The sequence below is a fragment of the Stegostoma tigrinum genome, chromosome 43 (genome assembly GCF_030684315.1).
Source record: "Stegostoma tigrinum isolate sSteTig4 chromosome 43, sSteTig4.hap1, whole genome shotgun sequence".
Taxonomy (NCBI): domain Eukaryota; kingdom Metazoa; phylum Chordata; class Chondrichthyes; order Orectolobiformes; family Stegostomatidae; genus Stegostoma; species Stegostoma tigrinum.
Window position 1 is genome coordinate 6106385 of NC_081396.1, and position 25731 is coordinate 6132115.

The 25731-nt window shown below is 46.5% G+C and overlaps 2 protein-coding genes across 3 annotated transcripts in view; both read right to left on the minus strand.

Moving 5' to 3' along the window:
• The window catches only part of LOC125448908 (zinc finger protein 850-like), a 64277-nt gene that overhangs the window by 25871 nt on the left and 12675 nt on the right, over nt 1–25731 (minus strand). Inside the window, exons 3-6 of the mRNA XM_059641732.1 lie at nt 17876–18062; nt 13059–14759; nt 11100–11200; nt 3981–4068 (exon numbers count right to left, since the gene is read on the minus strand). Of these exons, the coding sequence (XP_059497715.1) occupies nt 3981–4068; nt 11100–11200; nt 13059–14487 (1618 nt within the window). The 5' untranslated portion in view covers nt 14488–14759; nt 17876–18062. The remainder of the gene's footprint in view (nt 1–3980; nt 4069–11099; nt 11201–13058; nt 14760–17875; nt 18063–25731) is intronic.
• LOC125449158 (zinc finger protein ZFP2-like) lies at nt 18592–24507 on the minus strand. Of its 2 annotated transcripts, none has more exons than XM_048524832.2 (2): nt 24439–24507; nt 18592–21356 (listed from the first exon to the last, which is right to left on the minus strand). In XM_048524832.2, exon 2 carries the CDS (start codon nt 21131–21133, stop codon nt 20099–20101), a length of 1035 nt encoding a protein of 344 aa, XP_048380789.2. In that variant the 5' UTR covers nt 21134–21356; nt 24439–24507; the 3' UTR covers nt 18592–20098. The 2 variants fall into 2 exon arrangements, with proteins under 2 accessions (XP_048380789.2, XP_048380788.2); XM_048524831.2 differs by having other exon boundaries at nt 18592–21399; nt 24439–24488.

Sequence of the window (25731 nt, forward strand, 5' to 3'; positions counted from 1 at the left end):
TTGAGGGTTATGGGGAGAAGGCTGGAGCATGGGGTTGAGAACCATCAGTCACAATCCAATGGCGAAGCAGTACTGATGGGCTGAATGGCCTAATTCTACTCCTATATCTTATGATTTTGTTTTGCCCGGGCATGGAGGGTGGGAAGGTGTGAAGTGTGAAAGGAGGAGAGACCACAAACCTTGGATAAGAAGCTGAAGATCTCAGTTTGCAGCTCTCAGGCTTTTGCCTGGGAAAAAGATCCTGGTTAATGGCTGCCATCTTGTTTGGACACACAGCAGCATGCATGTGCCCTCACACAGAAAATGAGTGGAGGTTTAAGGTCCTGTGACCAGGAGAGAACTTTACTGCCTCATTAATTTCACTTTGCATAGAGGAGCTGGTGAGTAGCCTGGGTGGGATGATAGAGTCAGATAAATAGATTTCAACCATTCACTGACTTGTTTCTCAGGGTGATGGGATGACCAATCAGGAGTTCACAGAATCCCGACAGTGTGGAAATGGGCCATCTGGCCTATTGAGTCTGCACAGATCCTTTGAAAAAGTATCCCACCCAGATCCAACCCCCCCACCCCATCCCTGTAACCCTGTATTTTCCCATGGGCTAACCCACATTTCCCTGGGCACTATGGGGCAATTTAGCCTGGCCAATCTGCCCAACCTACACACCTTTGGACCATGGGAGGAAAGCCATGCAGATATGGGGAAAATGTGCAAACTCCATGCAGACAGTCACTCAAGGATGGAACTGAATCTGGGTCCCTGGTGCTACGAGACAACTGTGTTAACCACTTAGTCATCATGGTGCCTCAGTTAACCTTCCGAGTTTAAAATCTAAATGTAGTCTCGGAATTAACTGCCTGTCGTCACTAAATGCAGCATTCAACATGACAATGCCTCTCCTAATCAGAGTCCCCTTGTCAATCAATCAGCACTGACACCTCATAGAGTCTGAATGTTGGTTTTCCTCCTCATTGGAATTCTTGCAAATTGTCCTGGTAAGTGCAAGACAAAAGCCTTTGACAAAACCTGTCAGTTTTCAGCTACACCAAGTTTTGGTCTACCAAATGACTATTATATATAAATCCCTCTCTTTTGCACGTATATCTCTATCACTATCTAACCCTGTCTGCCCGTTTCGCTCCTCCATTGTCTTGTGTAGGTCCAGAGAAGCTCCCTTCTCTGATAGACAAGAGTGAACATGTTTTGGGCTTTTACGACAATGCAGCAGCTTTAGCAGTCACGTTTAGTTCATGGAAAGCCCCCAGATTCATGCCTCTCAATTTCACAACCTACGGTTGTGTTTTTCTCAGGGTTACTTCCTTCCTCTCTGTTTCAAATCAGGTTCACCATGCAAGGATCTGACAGAGTTGCCCAGTTTTGATCAGCCCAAAAGTCGTCGGATTTTGAACACGGAAGGAGAAGGCACCATTCAGTTAAGGGAGAAAGCCTTCACGTGGTCTGCGTGCGGGCAAGGCTTCCGCCAATCATCGGGCCTGAAGAACCACAATTGCAGTCGCACCCGGGAGAAACCATGGAAATGTGGGCACTGTGAGGAAGGATTCAGATCCCCATCGGAGTTTCAAGTTCACCAACGCAGTCACAGAAGGGAGAGACCATTCACCTCCTCCAAGTGTGGAAAGGGATTCACTGGGTCATTCACCGTGATGTTCTGTCATTGTGTTCTCATTGAGGAGAGATCTTTTAAATGCTCAGGCTGTGGGAGGTGCTTATAAAAGCTCTGGGGAACTGATGCGCCATCCGCGGGTTCACACTATGTGGTCAGACTGTGGAAAGCATTTTAAGAGCCCTGGGGAAGTGATGTCCCACCAATGCATTTCCACAGACAAGAGACCATTTGGGTTGCTCTAAGGATGGGGCCCGTTTCAGGCGATCGTCTCAAGTCTTTGTCCACCAGTGAGTTCACACTGGAGAGAGAAAAATTCATCTGCTGCGAGTGCGGGAAGGGATTCACTCAGTCATCCAACCTACTGAGCCACCAGCTAGCTCACAGGTAGTCCCAGTGATTGGGTTTTGCTGTTAGTCACATCCAGGCCCCAACAACGTTCACTTAGAAGTGGCTCAATTACTATGAGCAACACTGGATGGGTCATCATTTATTGCCCATCTCTAGTTGGCCTTGAGATGGTGCCAGTGAGCTACCTTCTGCTACAACTTGTGTCGGGAAACTGACAGTGCCATTAGGGAGGGAGTTCCAAGATTTTGACCGAGTGACACTGAAGGACTGGTGATGTATGTCCAAGTCATGCTGATGAATGGGATTGGAGGGGAATTTGCAGGGGATGACGCTCCCATATATCTGCTGTCCATGACGTCGGGGATGGGTTTGGAAGGTGCCATCTAAGGAGCCTTGGTGAATTCCTGAAGTGTGTCTTGTAGATGTCACATACTTTTGCTACTGATCGTCAGTGGTGGAGTGAGTACTTGTTTGTGGATGTGGTGCCAATCAAGCAGGGGCTGGTTTGTCCCTGGATGGTGTCAAGCTTTTTGAGAGCTATTGGTGCTGCACGCATCGAGTGGGGAGTATTCCATCACACTCCTGACTTGTGCCTTATCGATGGTGGACAGGCTTTGGGGTGGTGTCAGGTGGTGAGTGCCTCAGTGCAGGATCCCCAACCTCTGACCTGCTGTTGTAGCCACTGCATTCATATGGGCTGATCCTGTTCAGTTTCTGGTCGATGCTAACCCCCAGGAGATTCAGTGATGCTTATGCCTTTGAATATCAAGGGGCAACGGTTAGATTGTCTCTTGCTGGAGATGGCCATTGTCCGGCACTTTTTCTGGTGTAAATCTCACTTGCAAGCCCAAATCTGGATATTGTTCAGATCTTACTGCATTTTGACATGGACTGTTCCAGTATCTGAGGAGTAGTCAATGGTGCTGAACATTACGCAATCATTGGCGAACATTCCCAGTTCTGACTTTATGGTGGATTGGTCATTGGTGCTTGAGCCTAGGACACTACCCTGAGGTACACCTGCAGAGATGTCATGGAACTGAGATCATAGAGTCTCTACAGTGTGGAAACAGGCCCTCTGGCCCAACAAGTCCACACCAAACCTCAGAGCATCCCACCCAGAACCAACCCCCCGACAACTCACCTACACTACACTTCCCTGAACACCACAGGCAATTTAGCATGGTCAATCTACCTAGCCTGCACATCTTTGGACTGTGGGAGGAAACTGGAGCACCCGGAGGAAACCCACGCAGACACGGGGAGAATGTGCAAACCCCACACAGACAGTCACCCGAGGGTGGATTCGAACCCGGGTCCCTGGCGCGGTGAGGCACCAGTGCTAAGCCCTGTGCCACCATGCAGCCCCTCATGACTGACCTCCACCAACCATGACCATCTTCCTATGCGCCAGGTAAGACCTCAGCCTACTGCAGCTATGACTGTAACCAGTGGAGAGCTTTCTCAGATTTCCATGGACTGCAGTTTTGCTAGAGCTCCTTGACACCATGTTCAGTCAAACGTAACATTGTTATCCAGGGCAGTCTCTGTCACTACATTTCTGAATTCAGCTGTTTTGGACTAAGGCTTTGATGAGGTCAGGAGCTGAATGACCCTGGCAGAACTCAAACTGAGTGTCAGTGAAGGGCATTGCCAAGCAAGTGCTGTTGGTAGCAGTATTGATGACACCTTTCATCACCTTTCTGAGGAGCAGTCCGATGGGGCGATAATCGCTGGTTTGGATTTGTCCTGCTTTTTGTGTACTGTGCACAATTGTCAGAAAGGTGCCAGTATTTCAGCTGTTAGCTCATTTGGCTGGATGGCTGGTTTGTGATGCTGATAGCATGGGTTCAATTCCCTCACTGACTGAGGTTGCCATGAAGGACCTTCCTTCTCAACCTCTCCCATTGCTTGAGCCCTGATGGCACTTGGTTGAAGCCACAAGCAGTCCTCTGTCTCGTGGGAAAGCAGCCCTAGGGTCTAGTAATACAATGGAAACTTTACCTTTAGTTGTGTCATCCCAGTGTGGATAGTAGAGTGAACCAGATGCATTTTCTGTGACAAGCCCAGATCCTGTCATGGTCACTGTTTTCTGTGACCCACAAATGATCAAATTAATTCAGCGCAATTTCACAACCTGTTTTTGGTGAGTTCTCTCTCATGACTTTTGTGTGTCTTAAATTCATATCACAGGGACAGGAAGGAGGTTTCACTAATGGAAAACTCAAAAGAAAACATCATACCAGCATCTGACACAGTCATTTAATTTCTTTGCAACCTGAACACTGTTGGATTTTGAGAACAGAACATTTACAGCAAAGAGAAACTGTACATGGGCTGTGTGTGTGTGAGTGTGAATGAGAGTGTGCGTGTGTGTGTGTGAAGGTGAGTGTGTGTGTGTTTGGATGAAGTTTCAATCAATTCTCTGAGCTGTTGAGACACAAGTGGGGAGGGTCAAGAAACAAGAGAGAAAGATTTCCCTTAGAAATGTAGGGATTATGAACAGAATTTCAGATTCCTGCCTGGGCTATTAGTGCAGTCACACTGGGGAGAGGCCGTCCTCCTGCTCTCAGCTGGTAAAGGATCCACTTAGTTATTGAACTAGGTTCGCTCTGAGGAGAGACTGATTAAGTGTCCAGGCTGCGGGAAGCATGGCTGCATTACACACTGTTTAGATCATCTTTGGCAAACTGCATTAAATTCTAGTCTCCCTGCTACAGCAAAAAGGTTACTAAACTCGAGAAGCAAAGGTTCACAAAGATGCTGCTGGGATTGGAGGGTTTGAGCTATAGGGTCAGGCTGAATAGGCTGGGGCTGTTTACCCCGGAGCATCGGAGGCTGAGGGGTGACCTTATAGAGGGTCATAAAATCATGAGGGGAATGGATAGGGTATATAGCCAAGCTCTCTTCCACCAAGGTAAGAGAGTCCAAAACTGGAGAGCATAGGTTTAACATGAGAGGGGAGAGATTCAAAAGGGATGTGAGGGGCAACTTTTTCATGCAGAGGGTGGTGACTGTATGGAATGAGCTGCCAGAGGAAGTGGTGGAGGAGGCTGGTACAATTACAACATTTAAAAGGCATCTGGATGGGTATATGAATAGGAAGGGTTCAGAGGGATACGGGCCAAATGCGACTAGATTAATTTAGGATATCTGGTTGGCATGGATGAGTTCGACTGAGGTTCGACTCTGGTTCTGTGCTGTATAACTCGATGACTGTAAGTGCTTATAAAAGCACCAGGGAATGGCTGACACCATCTATTGTATTCACACTGATGAGAATCCATTCATCTGATCTCGCTGTGCAAGTGGCCTCAGGCAATCATCTCAACTTACTGTATGTCAGAACAAAGAGCAGGAGTTGGCTGTTCAGCCCCTCAAACCTGCCCTGCCATTGGATACAATCATGGCTGATCTCACCTGGTCCTTAACTCCACTTCCCTGCCCGCTCTCCATAACCCTTCAACCCCATTACTGATTAAAAATCATTCTGTCTCCTCCTTAAATATACTCAATGTCCCTGAATCCACCACCCTCTGGCAGAGGGAGTTCCCTTTGAGGGAAGTAATTGCTCCCCATCTCTGCTTTATATCTGCCCCCATCCTTATCCTAAAACCATGCCCTATCGTCCTAGACTGTCCCACATGAGGAAACATCCTCTCTATGTCTACCTTGTCAATTCTCTTTCACATCTTCTGTCCCTCAATTAGATCTCATCTCATTCTTCTAAATTCCACAGGTATAGATCGAAACTTCTCAAATTTCTTGCCTCATCTCGGGACTCAATTAGTGTACACCAATGAATTCACAAACAGAACAGCAGAAAGGACATTAAATTGGAAGGGGCGCAGAAAAGATTTGCAGGGATGTTAAGACGATAGAATGATTTGTGTTATAAGGAGAGGCTGAATTTTTTTTTCCCCTGGGGTGTCAAAGACTAGCAGGTGATCTTGCAGAAGTGTATAAAATCATGAGGGGTATAGATAAGGTGAATAGCAAAGGTCTTTCCCCCCACGGGGACGGGAATTCAAAACTAGGGGACTTTTTTTTTAAAGGTGAGAGGAGAAAGATTTTAAAGGGACATGAGGGGTAACTTTTTTCTCACAGAGGATAGTGCGTATGTGGAATGAACTGCCAGAGCAAGTGGTAGATGCAGGCACAGTTACAATATTTGGAAGATGTTTGGAAAGATATATGAATAAGATAGGTGTAGAGGAAAATGGGCCAAACGCAAGTAAATGGGACTAGTTTAGTTTGGGAAAGCTGGTCAGTCTGGATGGGTTTCTGTGCTGTATGGCTGTATTGTGCTGGTTCTGAATTTGGGAACTGAACCACAAGCAGGGGAGTTGATGGTCCAGTGGAATTTTTACTGAATCCAGAGAGCCAGGTTCAAATCCTGCTAGGACAGGTGGTGGAATTTGAATTTAATAAATACCTGAAATTAAGAGTCTCATGCTGTCCATGAATCCATTGTTATCCATGGGGGGAAATCCCATTGGTTCACTAACATCGGTAGTGGGGAAAATCCTCAATTCTGTTATCAAGGAGCAGAACATTTAGGAAGCAGTGGTAGGATCATACAGTGCCAACTTGGATTATGAAGGGGAATCATGCTTGACAAATCTGTTGGAATTCTATGAAGATATAACTACTGGAGTTGACAAGGGCGAGCCAGTTGATGTGGTATATTTGGACTTTCAGAAAGTGCATGACAGAGTCCCATAAAAATCATTATTGTACAAGATTAAAGTGCATGGGTTGGGGTAGTGTTTGAGATGGATAGAAAATTGTTTGGCAGAGAGCAGACAAAGAGTGGGAATTAATGGGTCCTTTTCAAATTGGCAGGCAGTAACTAGGGGCTATCACAGGGATCAGTGCTGAGACCCCAGCTATTTTATAATATGTACTGATGATTTGGATGAGGGAACAAAATGTAACATCTCAAAGTTTGCAGATGATACCAAGTTGGGTGGGAGGCTGAACTATGAGGAGGATGCAGAGATCCTTCAACATGATCTGGTCAGGGTGAGTAAGTGGGCAAATCAATGGCAGATGCAGTATAATTTGGATAAATGTGAGGTTATTCACTTTGGAAGCAAAAACAAGAAGGCAGATTACTACCTGAATGGCTGTAAACTGGGAGAGGGGAATGTGCAGCGGGACCTAGGTGTCTTTGTGCACTAGTCGCTGAAGGTAAGCATGCAGGTGCAGCAGGTGGGAAAGAAGGCAAATAGTATTTTGGCCATCATTGCAGGGAATTTCAAGTACAGGAGCAGGGATGTGTTGTTGCAGTTATACAGGGCTTTGGTGAGGCCACACCTAAAATATTGTGTGCAGTTTTGGTCTCCTTGTCTGAGAAAGGATTCTCTTGCTCTCAAGGGAGTGCAGCGAACGTTTACCAGGCTGATTCCGGGGTCTGATGCATGAGGAGAGATTGACTAGGTTAGAATTGTTTTCACTGGAGTTCCAATAAATGAGGGGTAATCAAATAGAGTCTTATAAAATTCTAACAGGACTAGACAGGGTGGATGCAGGGACAATGTTCGCAATGGTGAGTATGTCCAGAACTATTTAGGACGGAGATGAAGAGACATTTCTTCACCCAAAGGGTGAACACAGGAAGTAGTTGATGCCAAAACATTGAATGTATTCAAGAGGCGGCTAGATGTAGCACTTGGGGTGAATGGGATCAAAGGTTATGGGGAAAAAGTAGGATTAGGCTATTGAGTTAGATGATCAGCCGTGATCGTGATGAATGGTGAGCAGGCTCATAGGGCCGAATGGCCTTCTCCTGCTCCTATCTTCTATGTCTCTAATGGAAAGAAAGCTTCCATCCTTACCTGGTCTGGCCTGTATGTGACTCCAGACTCCCAGCAATGTGGTTGACTCTTAACTGCCCTCTGGGCGATTAGGGATGTAGCCAGCAACACACTCATGAATGAAAAAAAATCTATTTCATCTTACATGTTGAAGTGCCAATGGGCTCACACTGGAGAGTGGCTCTTTTGTATACACCATCCCGATGGGTGTAAGTAGAGAGTCGCTCACCAATCCACCCTTCTGAGACATTAGGAGGTTTGCTCTGACAAGATGCTTTTTCAAGGCCCAGATGAGGCAAGGAAATGAATGTCCCATTAATTTGTCATGCTGATGAGAAACCATTCAAATGCTCTCACTGTGGGACCAGGTTCAGGAGATCACCAAATACCAGTGAATTTACATTGGGCAGAAACCATTCACCTGCTCAGTGTGTAAGAAGTATTTGTTCGCTCATCCCACTTACTGAGTCACCAGTGAATTTGCGATTAACTGCAGGATTTCACAGTTAATCACATCCAGGACTGAATGATCTGTTGCTGTTAATAAACTCTTAAGTCAGCTCTGTGTTACGCACAGCATGTCAAGTCTTCTCAATGTTTGTAACACAAGTTAGTTACTTTTGAAGGGCTCGCTCCTGCTGTGGAACCCCACAAATGACCCTGTTGAAAACTATAAGCTCAGGGATTGGGAGGTCCAGTATTGGACGGTCGGAAAGCTGGGTGTCAGTACTTGCCTGACTAATATGTGGTGGGGAATCCTGGCAATGGAACATTCTGAGATTTAATTGTCATCGAAGTGTGATGATGCTGTGGTTTTAAGAGTTGTGTTTTGTCCTGGTTCCTTTCGGAGAGCAACTGGGGGAAAGTGATGGGCAGTCTATGAGAAGATAAACCACTGGTGAAGCCTTGGGTTTTTTTTTGAAACGGAACAATAGAAGCAGCATGGCTGGGTGTGACCAGCTCTCAGAGACCAGAATTTTGAGGGTTTTTTGTTTAGATTTAACTTTAAGCAATTGCTGCTGTAGTAATTGTCTCTTGGCTGCTCCTCTCTCTGGAGTTTTTGCTTGGTATTTTTTCCTCACTGCTGTTGAATTGCAGGTGAGGCAAAATCTGTTTTGTTGAATTTGCATTACTGCCACAGGGTCTGTTGTGGGATGTTACTGTACTGGAACAGTTAAATAATAAGTTGCTGTCTTTATTATCCTGTTAGAATAATAACTCTATTATAAAATGTAAGTTCTTCTTTCTTTTGTTGTATTTTAACTGTAGTGTTTGAATAAATTGTGTTTTGTTTAACGTCAAGTACTTAAATTGCATCTTGAGCACTTTACACACTCACCTTTAAAATATAAAAGGTTAGGATGTAGGCTACCTTCTTAGAATATTTTGAGAGCATTTGGACTGGTATGTAACAGTCGGCATAGGGGTGATCAATTCCTGACTTCCTGAGCTGTCGGGAACTGTTTGGAACAAGATGCTTTCAGTTTCTCAGAGAATAAGGGCAAAACATCCCCGACAACTGATGGCGGTGAGGGGGGATGCAGCCTTCATAAGAGGTAAAAGATCTTTAGAAAAGGTGATGGAATAATTTTGGGAACCTTTCCAGTTGCACCAGGACTGTGTAGATAGTTAAAAGTTGAGCCACTGAGAGAAACAGTTCGGGACAGATTGAGACAGTTTGCCAGGCTAGGACTGAGCTTTTCAATGGCAATGAGTCATCAATACTAAAATAGAAAGTGATTGTCATCTTGGATAAAACAAGATGAATAAAATAAGATGAAAAAAGACGTAGGGGCAATTTTTTTTTCACAAAGCTGTTCTTGCGTTGAATGGACTTCCAGAGAAAGTGGTGGATCCTGGTACAGTTATAACATTTAAAAGATACTTCATTAAGTACTTGAATAAGAAATGTTTGGAGAGATATGGGCCAGGCACAGGCAAGTGGGACTAGTTCAGTTAGGCATTATGGTCAGCGTGAACTGGTCAGGTCTGACGCTGTTTAAAGGGCCCCCTTCCCCTTTCTTCAACAGTTCAATGGAATCAGAGCTTGTGCCCCCAGACTGGCACTGAGGGAGGGCCACATTCAGCAGAAGGGATTAAAGCAGAACCAGATAAACAAGATCCGCATTTACCGATGTTTACATTTTATTCACTGATCCTCGTACTTCCACCTCTCAGCCTGCACCATCATGGCAACACTTGGGAGTAAATGACAGGGCCGAGGCCTGACTTGGGATATAAACACAAGAACCACCTTTCAGTCACAGAATTTACAGCAGTGGAGGCGGCTATTCGGCCTCCATTCACTGGTTGAATGTGATCGTTGCAGACTGAACCCACTTTCTAACTATTGGTCCATCATCCTGTGGATTACAGACCTCCACCGCATACTGTCACAGTTTCTACTTCCAGCACACTTCCTGTGAATTCCAGAGCCCCACCAGGGTCTCAGTGAAATATATTCCACCTCAACTTTCCTCCAGTCCTTCTGCTGATTACTTTAAATGGATGTCTCTGGGTTTATTGACCATGCTGTCAGTGAAATGCATTTCCAAGTTATCTGAGCCCCTAATAATTTTATAATCATCAATTAAAAATCCCTTCAGCCCCCTCTGTTGTAGAGGAAACAACCTCAGTCTATCTGACCTGCTCTTCTTCAAAATTCCCAGAATCTGACAACATTGACTCGTCCTGGTGCGATCATATCTGCATGACTGGAACCATACTCAGTCTCAATTGCATGTTTTAGACTTCGAGTCATGCAATACAGAAACAGATTCTCCAGTCCAACCAATTCACGCCAAACATAATCCCAAACTGAACTAGTCCCACCTGCCTGCTCCTGGCCCCTGTCCTCCAAACCTTTCCTACTCATGTACTTATCCAAATATGTTTTAAACATTGTAACTGTACCCACATCCACCACTTCCTCTGGAAGTTCATTCCACACTCAAACCACTCCCTGTGCAAAAAAACTGTCTTTTCTAAATCTCTCTCCTCTCCTCTCCCTGGAAAAAAAATGTGCCCCATTGTCTTGAAATTCCCCAACTTATGGAAAAGACACATGTCATTAACTGTATATATAACTCTCATGATTTTACAAACGTCTATAAGGTCAGCCCTCCACCCCCTGCGCTCCAGTGAAAAAGTCCCAGCCTATCCAGTCTCTCCTGACAACTCAAACCTTCCATACCCAAGTAATCAATCAATCTCCCTCTGCTATTGGCTTTAATGTAACAGAAGATGACAGTTGGTACCTGTTTGCAATTGAGAGATATTTACAGATGACTGGATAGTTTCTTACAGTTGAGATCTTTCTCCTGTTCTGTCCACTCAGGATGATTGACAAGAGATGCTGTCCTGTGAATATCTGGCTGGAGGACTGAGCCATGTTCATCACATACTCTAAAAAGAACAAAGAACAAAAGAGCAGAAGAACTGGCCCTTTGCCCCTCCAAACCTGTGCCGACATATTTTGCCCCTCCACACTAAAACTTCCAGGATCTCTATCCCTCTATTCCCTTCCTATTCATGTACTCGTCCAGGTGCTTCTGGGGTGCTGCTATTGTGTTTGCTTCTACGACCACCTCTGGCAATGCATCCCAGGCACTCACCACCCTTTGTGTGGAAAATCTTGCCTTGCACATCTCTTTTAAACATCCCCCTTGCACCTTGAAACTGTCCCCTCTGGTAATTAACACATCCACCCTGGGGGAAAAAGCCTCATACTTTCCACTTTATACAGGTCATTCGCAGTTTTATGAACTTCTGTTTGGTCGTCCCTCAATTTGCTGCGTTCCAGCGAAAACAAATGCAGTCTATCCAACATTTCTTTATAGCCAAGAGCCCCCCCAAACCAGGCAACATCCTGGTAAACCTTTTCTGTACCCTCTCCAACGCATCCACATCCTTCTGGTAGCACGGTGACCAGAACTGTACATAAATATTCCAAATGTGGCCTAACTAAAAGTTCTGTAAAGCTGCAGCATAACTTGTCTATCCTGATACTCGATGCCCCTTCCAATGAAGGAAAGCATGCCATAAGCCTGTTTTACTACCTTCTATACCCGCACACTCAAATCCCCTTGCATATCAATACGCCAAAGGGTTCTGCCATTCACTGTATAATTTCAACCTGTATTTGACTTTTCAAAATGCATCACCTCACATTCGGATCAAACTTCATGTCTTTTTCCTGCCCATGACTCCAACTGAGCTATATCCTGCTGTATTCTGCGACAATCCTCCTCACTATCTGCAACTCCACCAATCTTTGTATCATCTGCAAACTTACTAATTGGACCAGCTATGTTTTTCCCCCCAAATCATTTATGTAGACCATCCTCAGCAGAGGTCCCAGCACTGATTCCTGTGGAACACCACTAGTCATAGCCCTCCGTTCTGAAAAGCATCCACCACCCTCTGTCTCTTATGATTAAGCCAGTTCTATATCCATCTTACCACCTCACCATGTGACTTCACCTTTTGTACCAGTCTGCCATTTATCAAATGTGGTTTCAGTCACATTTCCCCTAAAAGACTGTCTCTCACTGACTTTATTAGCAATTAGGTAATGATACAGACAAAATGTTGTTATCTGTTCCAGAGAACAGTGATAGGACAGTGAATTCACAGCTCTCAGTATGTAACAATAAAGTATAGTTACCCAATCCAGTGAAGATGGATAATACAGTGCATTCAGAATTCTGCTCTCCCCACGTCTAACAAGCTGCAGCTATGCAAGAGATTTTACAATTAACTTTTGTCATCTGACCCTGCACAAGGATACCTGTGCATTGTTCTGACTGTCAGCCTAAGGCTGGATCAGTTTCATACACAGACACCTGTTCCATGTTTCACATCTCCAGACAAAGACCAGCTCTTTTCACGTTGCCCTTTCCTCATAATCATAGCCAACATGAGCAAGGACTCATTAACACACACTCACGACAGCAAAAGTTCCACTGGGACAGTGGTTCAGACATTTTCCATTACAGGCACAATGACAAAGCAGTACAGGCATAAATTGCACAAGGACGTCATCAGTCTGCAGGCTCCTGTTAATTACATTTTCTGAGGGGATTTTAATTTAAAAAGAGACTTGCAGGCTTGGTTCACACCTTGTGGGTGAGAGAGAGAGAGAGACACTGTGGGACACACACTTAAGTTCAGTCACTGTAAGCCACTGGGTTTTCTGTTTACCGAAAGAATGACAGCTGAAAACGATCTCGAGTTATAAAGGAGAGAGAAAAAAAAAGTCAGTCCTGGGTTTCATTCTCAGCAGTGACAACATTTGCCGACAATGTGTGAGTGCGCTGATGCCTCTGCAGGTGGGAGGAGTGTCTAAATCTCTTCTCACACACAGGGCAGGTGAATGGTCTCTCCCCAGTGTGAACACGCTGGTGTCGCAGCAGGTTGAATGAGTGAGTGAATCGTTTCTCGCACACCGAGCAGGTGAATGGCCTCTCCCCAGTGTGCACACGCTGGTGTCTCAGCAGGCTGGACGAGTGCGTGAATCCTTTCTGACACACGGAGCAAGTGAATGGCCTCTCCCCAGTGTGACTTCGCTGGTGTCTCAACAGATGGGATGAGTCACTGAATCCGTTGCCGCACATGAAGCAGGTGAGCGGCCGCTCTCCCGTGTGGGTGCCCTGATGTCGCACCAGATCAGATGAATTAATGAATCTCTTGCCGCATTCAGAGCAGGGGAAAGGCTTTTCCCCACTGTGAACATATTGATGTTTCAGTAAATCATGCTTTCTCTTAAATGTCTTTTCGCATTCGGAACATTTAAAAGGCCTGCTGTCAGAGTGAACACGTTGATGTTCAGTGTATTCAGACGACTGAGCGAATTTCTTTCCACACACAGAGCAGGTGAATGGCTTTTCCCCAGTGTGAGTGCGTTGATGTCTCTGGAGGCTAGATGACTGAGTGAAACACTTTCCACACAGAGAGCAACTAAAGGCCCTATTCCCAGTGTGAACAGACTGGTGTTTCTGCAGGTGGTGAGAACAAGTAAATCCTTTCTCACACACCGCACAAACATACGGCCTCTCCCCCGTGTGAACACGCTTGTGTATCACAAGGTGGGAAAAACGAGGGAAACTCTTCCCACACTCGGAGCAGGTGAATGGTTTCTCCCCAGTGTGAACACGTTGGTGTGTCAGGAGGTGGGATGAATCAGCAAACCTTTTCCCACACTTGGAGCAGGCAAATGGCCTCTCCCCCGTGTGAACTCGTTTGTGTTTCAGAAGGTCGGAAGACTGAACAAATCCCTTCCCGCACTCTGGACAAGTGAACGGCCTCTCCCCAGTGTGGACATGGTTGTGTATCTGAAGGTGGAACAAACGTGTGAATCTCTTCCCACATTCAGAGCAAGCAAACGGTCTCTCTCCCGTGTGAGTGCGCCGGTGAATCAGCAGGCCACTGCTCTTTTTAAAAACCTTCTCGCATTCGGAACATTTAAAAAGCCTCTTTTCCGGTTGAACCAGCTGGTGCTCGGTGTCACGGAGGTGCTGAGTGAATCTCTGCCCAAACTGAGGGCACTCAAAGGGCCTATTGCTGTTGTCCACTTGCTGGTGCTCTGCAAGATGCATTAACCCACTGGATCTCTTCCTGCTTGCAGAGCTGGTGGTGAACTGCCTCTCACTATTTCGAACTTGCTGGCGAGTCAGCATGTTGACCCCCTGCATCAATCCCTTTCAACAGGAGGAGCAGGTGAATGTGCAAAACATAACTTTTCACTGTACCCAGGTCCATGTGGCAATAATAAATCAAATCAACATCTCCCCAGATTCCGGTTGAGTATGTAGGCGGTCACTCGGGCCTTTTCCAGTCGCCCTGATGTTGGTGCTTTCCCACTCTGTGACAGATGTCTCATTGGGTTTTCCTGTGGGTCTATAATTCCTTTTCCTGATATCCTTGTAGAAGTTGTTCATTTTCAAAAAAATACACAGTCCTGACTCTGTGGACAGGATAGAAAAGAAAACAGATAATTCTAGCTCCTGTGCAGCTTGATTCTCCCCTAAGACTATGAGCCCCAGTCTGCCTCTCAGGGAAATACCTGAGCCCTGTCCAACATGGCGCGGGCCATTGGGCGTCGAACCACACCCAGAGGTCCGCCCCTCAGTAACTCCGATTGGTGAGAAAGCAGCCACCTACCGGACCTCCAGCCCCGCCCCTTCGCCCGCACCATTGTTGGGAGGACCAACCGCCGCATCCCGCTGTCCTTCAGCCCCGCCCCTCGTCCACTCCAATTGGCTGGAGGACCAGCTCGTGGTCTTCCAGACCGGCCCTCCTGCGTCCTGTTAGTCGACGGCCGCCGTCAGACCAAGCCGGCCAGGTGCATGCGCACTTTCGGCGTTGACTGCGTACGGGTGGGAGCACCGATGGCTGAGACGCCACGGGAGGGAAGAAAAGGAATGGAGTCTGAGGGGATGGAGAGAGAGAGACTGTTACAAACCATATTCATGCGGTCTTCATCCGAACAAGAAGGTAGCGGTCAGACACTTCTAGCGGCTGGTCGGGCTTTTTTTTACTGCAATACACGGTGTCCGTTAAGGGCCGGAGCTTCTTGGGACGGCGAGCGCATGCGCAGAAGGCCGGCATCGGCGAGCCCGACGTCCACCCCCCCTCTGATTGGTTGGCGGCGGCCCTCCCGCCCGGCTTTGTCGCCAGTCCCGCCCCGTTTTTCTATTGGGCCCCGTGTCCAATCCCATCGCTTCCCGCCCGAAAGTCCCAGCACCCAGGGTCATATGAATGAAGAGCAAGATAGAATTGCCCCAGGGTTGAAATGGGCCGTTCAGCCCATCGAATTCACATGACCCTCCCTAGTGCAATCCGACCCCACATTATCTCCTTGCAACCCTGCATTTCCCATGGCTAACCCACCTAGTCTTCACATCCTCGGCCATTATGAGACAATTTAGCATGGCCAATCCATCTAGCCTGCACATTTTTGGACTGCAGGAGGAAAACAGAGCAATTCCCATTAGGGTTTGAGCTGATGGCTCCACATTCCCAGTCCCTTCCTCCCACCTCCATCCTTTCAAAGAATCGATCCACCTCCACGTTTAAAAAAACGACTGCACCACTTTTCAGGGCAGCTTCAAATACACTCAAACCTCTTGAGAACAAAAGCGTCATTCATTGCAGTTTTAAATGGTGGTGTGGCAATCTTTACACATTGACCTATTTGGGAACTTTGAGGCTTTTCAATCACATTCAGGAGGTTTGAACAGGTGGCTTTTGAATTCAGTTAGCGCAAGAGGGAGTGCGTGCAGCTTAGGGATTTAAATCTCTGTCGGCAGTAAAAAAATTCTCGAATTGCCGATTCTGAATTTGCAGCGAAGAGTCTTCTCATCATCTTTAGGTAAGGCCAGGAGTGAATTTACTGTTGAGGAATTGAACCAAACTTCATGTCAAGATCTGACAGTCACTTGGTTAACATGACAGGAGAAATATTTGTCACTTCTGCCTGTGGAAAAAGATTGTAAACTGGAAAAGAACCAAGACACACACGTCTCCGTGGGAGCGTTCGAGTAAACCTGTGCAAAGAGTTTTAACCATTTACAAGGGACAGTTACACATACTCTAGATAAGGCTTCAACTCATCACCCACAGTATCGAGAAACCTTTGGAAATGTGATGACTGTGGGAAGGGATTCAAGTATCCATCTGTGCTGGAAACCCATCGACCCAATTACACTGGGGAGAGACCATTCTCCTGTGTGGAGTGGGCAGGGTTTACTCAATCTTCCAGCCTCATGTTACACCCGCGGATTCACACCAAGGAGAGACCGTTTAGCTGCACTTTGTAAGGCAAGCGGTTCAGGTATTTGAACAATTTCACCGTGCACTGGCAGCTTCATACTAGGGAGAGACCCTTCAACTGCTCCGCCTGTGGGAACGGCTTCACTCAATGGGGGAGCCTCGTGTCGCACCAGAGAATTCACTTGGAGGAGAGACTGTTCAGCTACAATTCCTGCGGGAAGAGGTTCCGGCAGCCTCCCAAACTCACGGTGCATCTGCAGGTCCACACAGGGAACAGACCGTTTCATTTGCACTGTGTGGCTATGGATTCAATCATTCATCTGGCCTTTGTTCACACCAAGGAAAAGCTGTTCAGCTGCACTTCCTGCGGAAAGCAGTTCTGTTCGGCATCCAATTTCAGTGTGCATGAGCATGTTCTCACCATGGAAAAGCCATTCACTTGCTCTGCGTGTGGGAAGGGATTCCCTCAGTCACCCAGCCTGTTGACACACTGGTGAGTTCACACCAGGGAGAGGCCATTCACCTGCAACACACGTGAGCAGTGCTTCACTCGGCTATTGAGCCTGTTGATGCACCAGCGTGCTCACAGCAGGGAGAGGTCATTCACCAGTTTAGAGTGAGGAAATGGATTCACTCAGTTACCCTGTTGCTGGCACAAGAGTGAGTTCACACTGGGGACAGGCTGCTCACCTGCTCTGAGAAACAGAAGGGATTTCCTCAGTCATCTAACTTGCTGACACACCAGTGATGTCGCACTGGAGGGAGGCCATTTATGTATTCAGAGTTTGGGAAGATATTCATTCCTGTGATACAAACAAGTTAACAATTGACTTCATAGTAGAGTTCTTCTCTCTTTGCTGCCACGTCAAGGACTTGGAACACTCTGAGCAGTTTTGTGCCCAGTATCTAAGGAAGGATGGCCTTGGAGTGGGTGCAGAGGAGGTTCTCAAGAACAGTCCTCAGAATGAAAGGCTTGTTATGTGAACAGCGGTTGAGGACTCTTGGTCTGTACTCTATGGAGTTTAGAAGGATAAGTTGGGGGGAGAGGATGCAGAATCTCGTTGAAACTTAGAATACTGAGAGGGCTGGATGAGTGGACGTGGACTAGGACAGTCTAGGACCTGAAAGCACAGCCTCAGCGAAAGGATGACCCTTTAGAGCTTAGATAAGACAGAATTTCTTCAGCCAGAGGGTGGTGAATCTGCAGAACCCAGTGTATTTAGGGCAGACATAAATAGGTTCTTGATTGATAAGGGCATCAAGGGTTATGGGGAGAAGGCAGGAGAATTGCGTTGAGAAATATATCACCTGTGATCAAATGGTAGAGCAGACTTGATGGGCCGAGTGGCTTAATCTTCTGTGATAACTTGTGACAGTCTGACAATATTGGGTTTGTTTCTGCTGACGTACACAACCCTGTGCCAAGCTGGAATTGGATATCCTGGAAATGTCACTTATTTTCATGGTGCTCATTTTGAGAAGCTCCACCTCCATTCTGAAATTATCAAGGAACATAAAATGCAAAGTATTTTACAGGAACAGCAACAAAAAAATCTTCATCAATCCACATTCATATTGACAAAGTTTGGAAGTAGTTCTTGGGTGGAACAAACTTCCTGAGGAAGTGGTGGATGTGGGCACAGTTACAACATTAAAAAGACATTTGGATAAGTACATCAATAGGAAGTGTCTGGTGGGATATGGGTCAGGAGCAGGGAGGTGAGACTGGTTTAGTTTGGGATTATGGTCGGTGTGGACTGGTTGGGCTGAAGGGTCTGTTACCGTGCTGTATGACTATGTAATACAGCAATGAATATTAAGAGAAATAATTCCGATTTTTTTTTTAAAAAGCATTCACTTCTTGCTTAGTAGGGGAGGAGACAACTGATTATTTAGACAGCTCCAGTTGCAATAATTAGTTCCTACCATTAATATCATAGAATCATGATTATTAATAAAACACACGACTTACACAAGAACATCCTGATTGTTGCTGCAGTTGACACCAGACTGTTAATGCAAATGGGATTTTATTAAGGTGACAGTCTCCTGAATCTTAAAGTAATTGAGCTCTGATAATCAGCTTCCAATTACGTTCGTACTCAATGTAATCAGATTCCCAGCATTGGTGTGACAGGATCGTCCTTCCTGATGCAATAGGATTCTAACTATGAATGAAACTAAATCCTAATGAAATCATTACAAAGCTGGTTGTTGATGCAAGGTGATCCTGATTATTGAAGAAATTGAATTTCTAAAACAAGAAACAAACGCCTTTTCCTTTTCACAAGCTTTGTTTTTGCATCAGCCAGTGAGCCTCACAGAGGAGTCCGTCCTCACCCAGCAACAAAATAAGGGAAGGGCTTAAAGGGCTCTCACAGCTATCAGACCAGTAATCCAAGCCACTCCCCAGGAGCCATTATCTCAGAAAATTTCTCTCTCAATCCTGCATGCCAGGGAGTCATGACCCACACTTTGAAAACAGTCTCTCATTGAGACTGCAATACTATTGTCACGAGGCAAGGCAGCAGGACTGGAAATAATTTTCTCGTTTTTAAAAATACAATCTTAAAGATTGAAGCGTTTCAATCAGGAATTTCTTCCATCCTCAGTAGATGATGTTGCTTTTCAGTGCCGTCCTGAATTTAATCTCTGTGACGCTTTCAAGTGGCACTAGATATTGTAAAACATTAATATATGCATGATTAATAAAATGACAATACAACTGACACTTGCAGTCTGTGGATAAATCACTTGACAATGGCTGAACGCAGGGCACAACAGTGTGGGAGCATCTTCCTAACATGCCTCCATCACCGTCTCTGGCAGCAGATTTCAGATCCTCACCAGCGGGACATAACACCAGCGCTTCGTCGGAGGCTCACTGATGATGTTACCTAGAATGGTGACGAAACGTCTGAAAACTAACCTTCCAGCTCAGCGAGCAAACTCACATCCAGATCTTCACCCTTTGCCATGCAAAAGTACTTTTCCTCATCATGCCATTAATCCATTCCCCCCCCCACTACCCCCAGAGCAGTGGAGGCCAAGGGTTGACCTTTATAGAGGTTTGTAAAATCATTAGGAGAGTGCATATGGTGAATAGCCAAGGTCTTTTTCCCCAGGGTAGGGGAGTCCAAAACTAGAGGGCATAGGTTTAAGGTGAGAGGGGAAAAGATTTGAAAAAGACCTAAGGGGTACCTTTTGCATGCAGAGGGTGTGTGTGTATACGGAATGACCTGCCATAGGAAGTGGTGGAGGCTGGTACAATTATAGCATTTAAAGGGCATCTGGATGAGTACATGAATAGAAAGGGTTTAGAGGGATTATGACCCAAATACCAGATATCTGAAATTAATCTAGTCCCATTTGCCAGCATTTGGTCCAGCTTCCTCAGTGCTCATTTATGTGACTCTTGTTCAGAATGGTAACGTACGAAACCGAACTGTCATTTATTAGCATCAGGACAAAGAGACCCAACAAACCCGGCAGCATCCGGATACGTTTAACAGCAAATTTAGATGGTTGCAGTCACTTGTGAACTTGCTGATGTCTCAGTAGGTAAGCTGTGCGTGTGAATCCCATGCCGCACTCCGAGCAGACGAACGGCCTCTCCCCAGTGTGAACTCGCCGGTGCGTTGTGAGTTGAGATGATCGCCTGAAACCATGCCCGCAGTGAGAGCACCGAAATGGCCTCTCGTTGGTGTGAGCACGCTGGTGGAGTATCAGCTCCCCTGAGCTCTTAAAGCGCTTCCCACAGTCTGAGCATTTGTAGGGTCTCTCATCAGAGTGAACACGTCGGTGGGACATCAGATCCCTCGAACTCTTAAAGCACTTCCCGCACTCTGGGCACTTAAAGGGTCTCTCTTCTGAGTGAACACGCTGGTGGGACAGTAGATTGCTGGTACTTTTATAGCAGTTCCCACAGTCCGGGCATTTAAAAGGTCTCTCCTCAGTATGAACAAGTTGATGGCGGGTCAGTTCCCTGGAACTTTTAAAACTCTTCACACAATCTGTGCATTCGAAAGGCCTCTTGTCGGTGTGAACGCGTTTGTGGGACACAAGTGTGCTGGAACTTTTAAAGCACTTCCCGCAGTCCGGGCAGGCAAAAGGTCTCTCATCTCCGTGCAGACGTTGATGGGACGTCAGGTTGCTTGAACTTTTGTAGCACTTGCCACACTCTGGACATTTAAAGGGCCTCTCGTTGGTGTGAGCGCGCTGGTGGAAGATGAGCTCCCCAGGACTCTTGAAGCACTTGCCACAGTGTGGGCATTTGAAAGGTCTGTCTGCTGTGTGAACCCGCTGGTGCCTCAGCAGAGTGGACGTTCGAGTGAATCCTTTCCCGCACTCGGAGCAAGTGAACGGTCTCTCCCCGGTGTGAATGCGCCGATGGGCTTCCCGTTCCGATGAGCAGCGGAACCTTGCTCCGCAGTCGCCGCATTTCCACAGTTTCTCCGCAGGGCGACCGCACTGGTGCCTCTTGAGCTGAGCCGATTGGCTGAAGCCTTGTCCACACACACAAGTGTAGAATTTCTCCCCAATCTGAATGGTGCTTTCTCCCTCCATGGCCAAAGCCCAGTGACAGTCAGGTTACAGCAGAATGGGTGACTCAGTCAGATCCCGTTGTGAAGTTTAGCTTCAGTCTACAATTGGTGAAGTCCCCTTCTCACTGCCTGGGAGGAAGCGACCATAAAATCTGCTGGATTGTTGGAAAATCGCAAATGGTTCACTGATGTCCATTGGGGAAGGGAACCTGCACGCAATCTGGACCTTGAGAAGAATCTGGCCCCTGTGGGAAGAGATTGAGAGGACTGCGTACAATTCTGGTCACCCTGCAGTGGGAAGGATATTATTAAACTTGGAGAGAGCGCAAGAAACAGTTACAAGGAAGTTACCAGGACTATAAGGCGAGGTTAGACAGGCCAGAGTGTAGGAGGTTGAGGGGTGACCTTATAGAGGTTATAAAATAACGAGAGGGATAGATAAGGTGAAGAGCCAAAGTCTTTTTCTTAGGAGAGACAAGTTCAAAACCAGAGGATACAGGTATTAATCAGGCAAGCAGGGAAAGGTTGTGTGCGTGCGCGCGCGCGCAGAACGAGCTGCCAGAGAAGTGGTAGAGGTGGTTACAATTGCAACATTTAAAAGATATGGGCGCAGATATATGGATAAGAAGAGTTTAGAGGGATATGGGCCAAATGCAGGGAAGTAGGACTAATTTAGTTTGGGGAACCTCGACAGCATGGATGAGTTAGGTCTGTTTCTGTGCTGTATGACTACGAGAAAGGACAAAGAAAGGGAAAGGTGGGGAAGAGAGGGGGAAATGAAGAGATAGAGTTTTGGAGAATGGCAAGAAAAGTCAGGGCCAGAGGGAGACAGTGCAGAAAGAGTGTGCAGGCCACAAAGGAATTGTGAATTGCAGGAGGAGTGCGGGTTGGGTAAGCTGGACAAAGGAGCAGGGAGAGAGAAAGTCTGGAGAGGAGACATTTTCTGTATCTACCTTGAGCTCCAAGAAGGATCACAGTTGTTGGTGTATGTGAACAACATCAGATCTGATTACTTGTCCCACTCTCACACCATCCCAACTGGTCTGACTGACATCCAGAAATCTTTTGCAGTTCAATACTGGACAGACCAAAGCCATCACCCTCAGCCCAACTACGATCCCCAAGAAGCAACTCCGTTCCTCTCCCTGGCGACAGTCTGAGGCGGAACTGGACTGTCCACAACGTCGGAGTCACGTTCCACCCCAAATTTAAGATCCTAATCACATATCTACATCATCACCAGGTCACCCAATCCGCACAAGTCTCATTTCCTCTGCTGCTGAAAATTCTCTCTTGCTCCATTACCACCTCTGGACCTAACTGCCGTAACACACGCCACATTCAACACCCCATAATCTTGAGGCCATCCAACATTCTGCTGCTCATGTCCTTACACAAATGATAGAATCCATACAGTGTGGAAACAGGCCATTCGGCCCAATGACTCCACACTGACCCTGCAAACAGCATTCTCCAGATCAGATGCAAAACCCCCTCTCCCCAGCCTATCCCTAGCACTGAAGGTGGCGCAGAAGAGGTTCGCTAAATTGGTTCCAGAGTTGAAAAGGTTGGCTTACTGAATAGACTGGCACTATACACGTTGGAATTTAGAAGAATGAGGGGGATCTTATAGAAGCATAAAATAATGAAGGGAATACATAAAATAGAAGCAGGAGGTTATCTCCACCAGCTAGAACTAGAAGTAGGAGGCATAGCCTCAAAATGAGGGACAGCAGATTTAGGACTGAGTTGAGAAGGAACTGCTTCATCCGAAGGGATGTGAATCTGTGGAATTCCCTGCTCAGTAAAGCAGCTGAGGCTACCACGTTGAATGTTTTTAAAGCAAAACGTGATAAGGAATTAGGGGTTACGGTGAGTGGACGGGTAAGTCCACAAAAAGATCCGCCATGATCTTATTGGATGGTGGAGCAGGCATGACAGGCCAGGTGGCCTGTTCCTGTTTCTTATGTTGCTCCTTACAAAAGCCATCCCTGTCTGTCCAGCATAGAAAGTCAGAAGAAACAAACACTTCATAGAATCAGTACAATACACATGGAGGTCATTCAGCCCTTTGTGTCTGCACTGACTTGCTACACAAGCATCTCAGTTAGCATCACTCCACCTCCTCCCATAACACTGGCACTTTCTTCTTTTTCAACCAACCTTAATCAATGCCATAACTGAACTTACCTCAACCACATTCTGATGCAATGACACCCAACCACGTAAGAAAAGATTTCCTTCTATCACTTTTGCTTCTTTTTATGAATTATGTTAAAATAGGTGCCCTCTCCATCATGATCCAATGATGAGATCTCTATCCAGATTGCTGATGACTTTGAACATTCTAATCAGATCTCTGCTCAGACTTCTCTTCTTCCAGGAGCACATTCTCAGTTTCCATAATCTATCTGCAAAATCTATTCCAGTAAGGCTCTTCACCAGTTTCTCCTCACATTCTCCCTCGCGTTTGCTGCCCAGAACTTGACACACATATTTCAGAGTTAGCAGAACTGTAGATACTGAAGTCAGAGACAATAATAGTGTAGAGCTGGAGAAACACAGCAGGCCAGGCAACATCAGAGGAGCAGGCAAGTTGACATTTCAGCTCAGGACCCTTTTTCAGAAAAGGGGCTGGGTAGGTGGGTGGGTGGTGGAGAGTGGTCGGTAGGAAGGGTAGGGTGCATAGGTGGGAGAGAAAAACCGAAAGAACTATAGATGCTGTAAATCAGGAACAAAAACAGAAGTTGCTGGAACAGCTCTGTGGGTCTGGCAGCATCTGAGAAGGAAAAAATCAAAGTTTTGGGTCCAATGACCATTTCTCAGAACCCTGTAGGTGGAAGAGAAGATGGACAGGTTGTGTCAGGTCAAGCAGGTGGGGATGAGAGGGAGGTTTGGAAATGGGATGAGGCCGGGTCGGGAGATTTTAAAATATAAGGTGTGGTTCCTCCAGTTTGCGGGTGGTATCATTGTGGCACTGAAGGAGGCCCAGAATGGACATGTCACCCAAAGACTGTGAGGGGGAGTAACATGTTTCAGCTCTGGTCATCAGACCAGGTCTGGCAGCGCATGCGCACCCCTGAATCTTGTCCCCAATAAAGATGGTGCGTGGTCATGCGCATAACTGAATATCGCCCCCTACAAAGATGGCGGCGGCTACACGGGACTCAAGCGTATAGGAATCTCGCAACTACAGCCACGCCGGCTGCAATTGCGCGATTCGGAGCAAGCGGTTCTGGTTTGGAGGCCTAAACCGAGTATTTATGAGTGCTCAGAATCCACTATAATTCCAGACTATTTTCCTCCCATCCCTCTGCTCCGACTCACCCTCTACCGCCACACTGCTCCTTCAACTGCAGGACTCTCGCGATCCCTGCGACACTGCGTGTGCGCGATATGGAACGTCACGAGAACGTGACCGGCCCGTGCACACCCATTGGCTGGAGGACCAGACGAACCCACCCTTCTGTCCTCCCATTGGTTGGAGGCACGGCGAGTCATCAACGACCCTCCAGTCTTGCCCCACCCTTATTGGTTTAGACTCCATCAATCATCCGGCCTCTCTCTTGTGAGGTGAAAGCGCGGAGGTTACAAATAGAAGGGAAGCCCAGCCACTCTCCCTGAGTAAAACAGTCCACCAGGAAATGTTAAACTGTGAAATGCACCGTCAAACTCCCGAGTTATTATTCAGCCCGCTCCATATTTACCTCTCACTCCCGTCTATGCAGGAACAAGTTATAGCAGACGCTGTAATGTGTTACTGAAAACCAAAAAAATGACACAATTGTAACTCCCCAATATCCTTACCACACCTGAACCAACATCCATTCATAAGAGTCATCCAGGATGCAATCAAGACCCTTCAGTCCAACCTGTCCATGCCGATCATAATCCCAAACCTAAAAGTCCGACCTGCCTGCACTTGGACCATATCCCTCCAAACATTTCTTATTCGTGTAATTATCCAACTGTATTTAAATGTTGCAACTGTAACCACATCTACCAATTCCTCGGGAAGTTCATTCCACACACGAAGCACACTGTCTCTTAAAAAAATTAAATCTTGCTCCTTTCGCCTTAAAAAATATGACACAAGTCTTGAAATCCACCCCCCACCCCACACCATGGAAATGACACCCACCATTCACCTTATCGAAACCCTTTATTGTTAAATAAACTTTCATAAGGTTACATTTTAACCCCCTAAGCTCCAGGGAAATCATCTCAATTTTCCTCATAACTCAAACCCTCCATTCCCAGCAATATCCTGGTAAATATTTTCTGAACCCTCCCCAGCTTCATAATATCCTTCCTGTAACAGGGTAACCAGAACTGGATGCCTTACTCCAGAACAAGCCTCACTAATGTCTTGTACAAGCTCAATATGATGTTCAAACCCCCATGCCCAAAGTCTGAGCACTGACGGCAAGAATGCTAAATGCCTTCTTAACCATCCTGTCTATGGTGATGCAAACTTCAAAAGAATTATGTACCTGTACCCCAAGGCATCTCAGTTCTACAAGACTACCGAGGTCTACTTTTAATCGTATGAGTCCTGCCCCTCGTTCGTTTTACTAAAATGCAATATTAATGAATGGTATAGTCTAACTGCTGAGTAAC